General features: G+C 44.5%; 1 protein-coding gene across 1 annotated transcript in view; it reads right to left on the minus strand.

Annotated features, from left to right (window-relative positions):
• Window positions 1-3,534, minus strand: part of SLC5A5 (solute carrier family 5 (sodium/iodide cotransporter), member 5) — a gene marked incomplete at its 5' end in the record, with an annotated part of 15,417 nt that overhangs the window by 4,000 nt on the left and 7,883 nt on the right. The window contains one exon of the mRNA XM_014545812.1: window positions 462-636. Within this exon, the coding sequence (XP_014401298.1) occupies window positions 462-636 (175 nt within the window). The remainder of the gene's footprint in view (window positions 1-461; window positions 637-3,534) is intronic.

The raw sequence follows: 3,534 nt of genomic DNA on the forward strand, positions 1-3,534 counted from the left end.
ACATGCCCTTGACCGGAATTGAACCTGGGACCCTTCAGTCCGCAGGCCGACGCTCTATCCATTGAGCTAAACTGGTCAGGGCACTATTGATTTCTCTTTATCTCTTTTCACTTCTTTGTGGGGTTCAGAATTCCCTGTGGAATGCATAGCGGCCAAGGTCCCGATGAGAAGGTGTTTCAGCACCACGGACAGCATCTCGCGGCCTTACCCCACATTCTCTAGCAAGGACTTAGTCTTTGCGGGTGTGCGGGGTGTCTCCGTTTCTGCCTTTGCAAAATAAGACAAGCCCTGCAAGGTGCAGGGTGGTCCATGAAGGTGACACAACATAAAGGGTGCAGATGTGTCCAGTATATAGTGGCTGCTTGGCCACTGGGGGCTTCCTTCCTCTTCTTCCTGCCCAGTGGGTCCTGGAGGCAGAGGGATGGAAGGGTGCCTCTGAGGAAGCCATAAGGCCTGCTTACCCGTCAGGTAGCTGATGAGGGCTCCACATAGCACGGTGCTCAGTGTTCCCAGGGCACCATAGTACAGATAGGAGATGGCGTAGAAGCTGTCAGCCAAGGTGGGTGGACCAGGGTCCATTCTGGGGGTGGGAGAGACGAGCCTGAGTCTAGAAGCCACTCTCAATCCATTCCCTTCCTTTCATTTCACTGCCACAGCCTAGCCCAGTCCTCCATTATTGCTCACCCAGATGTGTGCAGTAGCCAAATACTTCTCTCCCACTATCCTGCCCTCAGCTCCAGGCTTTTTCCTCACACAGCCAGAGGGAGTGTTTCCAAAACGTAACTCAGATAACCTCCTGCCTCTGCTCGTTGCCCTCTGTGGCTCACTACTGTCCTCAGGATAAAACCATATTAAACTCTTAGAAGAAAACATAGGTGTGAGGACCTAAATAGACACTTTTTGAAAGAGGACATTCAGAAAGCCAAGAGGCACATGAAAACATGCTCAAAGTCACGAATCATCCGAGAGCTGCATCAAAACAACAATGAGGTACCACCTCACACCTGTCAGAATGGCTATCATCAACAAATCAACAAATGACAAGTGCTGGAGAGGATGTGGAGAAAAAGGAACACTTGTGCACTGCTGGTGGGAATGCAGACTGGTGCAGCCACTATGGAAGACAGTATGGAGTTTCCTCAAAAAACTGGAAATGGAACTCCCATTTGACCCTGTGATCCCACTTCTAGGAATATATCCCAAGAAACCAAAAACACCAATCAGAAAGGATATATGCACCCCTATGTTCATAGCAGCACAATTCACCATAGCTAAGATTTGGAAACAGCCTAAGTGCCCATCAGTAGATGAATGGATTAGAAAACTGTGGTACATCTACACGATGGAATACTATGCTGCTGTAAAAAAAGAAGGAATTCTTACCATTTGCAGCAGCATGGATGGAACTGGAGAGCACTATGCTAAGCGAAATAAGCCAGGCAGTGAAAGGAAAATACCACTTGATCTCACTCATTTATGGATAATAAAGAACATTATAACCTAATGAACAGAAAGATAGATACAGAGGCAGAGAAGCATCAAACAGACTGTCAACTTACAGCGGGAAGGCTGAGGAGTGTTGGGGGGGTAAGAAATCAATTGAAGGACTTGTATGCATGCATATAAGCATAACCAATGGACACAAGACACTGGGGGGTGAGGTAAGGGCATGTGCTGGGGGATAGGGGAGGCCGGGGGAAGGTCAATGGGGAAAAAAAGGAGACATATGTACTACTATTGTAATACTTTAAACAAGAAAATAAAATTTAAAAAATAAAACCATAGGTGTGAATCTTTATGACTTTGGGTCTGGCAATAATTACTTGGATATAACACCAAAAGCACAAGCAACCAAAGAAAACATAGATAAATTGGACTTCATAAAAATTAAAAATTCTTGTGCATCAAAGAACACTATCAAGAGAAGAAAAGACAACCCACAGAATGGGGCTGGAAGGAGACTTTACTCTGGGCGGTGAGTGCACGATGCAGAATGCAGATGATGTGTTATTGAGCTGTACTCTTGAAACTTGTATGGTTTTATTAACCAATGTCACCCCAATAAATTCAATTAAAAACCTAACACTTGCCCTAGCCGGTGTGGCTCAGTGAATAGAGCGTCGGCCTGTGGACTGAAGGTCGTGGGTTCAATTTCCATCAAGGGCACATGCTTGGGTTGCGGGCTCGATCCTCAGTAGGGGGCATGCAGGATGCAGCCAATCCATGATTCTCTCTCATCATTGATGTTTCTCTCTCTCTCTCTCTCTCTCTCTCTCTCTTTCTCTCTCTCTCTCTCCTTTCCTCTCTGAAATCAATAAAAATATATTCTAAAAACAAAACAAAAACCTAACACTAACACACACACACACACACACACACACACACACACACACACACACACACACAAAGACAACCCACAGAATGGGAGAAGATATTTGCAAACCACACATTTGATAAGGATCTAGTATCCAGAATATATAAAGATATAAAGAATATATAAGTTACAACTCAACAATAAAAAGACCCAATTTAAAAATGAATGAAGAATTTAGCCCTAACCGGTTTGGCTCAATGGATAGAACGTCAGCCTGCAGACTGAAAGGTCCCAGGTTCGATTCCGGCCAAGGGCATGTACCTTGGTTGCGGGCACATCCTCATTAGGGAGATGTGCAGGAGGCAGCTGATCGATGTTTCTCTCTCATTGATATTTCTAACTCTCTATCCCTCTTTCTTCCTCTCTGTAAAAAATCAATAAAATATATTTTAAAAAAATAATAAAAATGAATGAAGAATTTAAATAGACATTTCTCCAAAGAAGGTATACTTATGGCCAACAAGCACATGAAAAGATATTCAACATCATTTGTCATTAGAGAAATGCAAATCAAAACCACAATGAGATACCTCCTCACACCCACAGGGTGGCTAGAATTTTTAAAAGAGGAAACGGATGAGTGTTGGTGGAGAAATTGGAACTCCCAGACATTGCTTGTGGGAATGTGAAATGGTGCAGCTGCTACAGAAGACAGTCTGGTGGCTCCTCAAAAAGCTAAACATAGAATCACCATATGACCCATCAATTCCACACCTAGGTATAGACCAAGAGAAATGAAACGTATGTCCACACCAAAACTTGTACATGAGTGTTCATAGCAGCACTGGTCACATTCACCAAAAAGTAGAAACAACCAAAATATCCATCAGTTGATGAATGAATGGACAAACAAAATTCGGTCGATCCACACAAGGAAATGTTACTCAGCCATAAAGAGGACTACAGCATTGGCAAGCACTACAACATGGATGAACCTGGAAAACATCATGCTGAGCGAGAGAGGTCAAACAGAGAAGACCACACATTGTATGAATCCATTTATATGAAACTAGTGACCCGGTGCACGAAATTCATGCGGGGGGGGGGTGTCCCTCAGCCTGGCCTGCACCCTCTCCAATCTGGGACCCCTCAGGGGATGTCCGACTGCCGGTTTAGGCCCAATCACATAGGTCCCTCTTGCAATCCAGGACCGCTGGCTC

This window comes from Myotis brandtii, unplaced genomic scaffold (genome assembly GCF_000412655.1).
Source record: "Myotis brandtii unplaced genomic scaffold, ASM41265v1 scaffold421, whole genome shotgun sequence".
Lineage (NCBI taxonomy): Eukaryota > Metazoa > Chordata > Mammalia > Chiroptera > Vespertilionidae > Myotis > Myotis brandtii.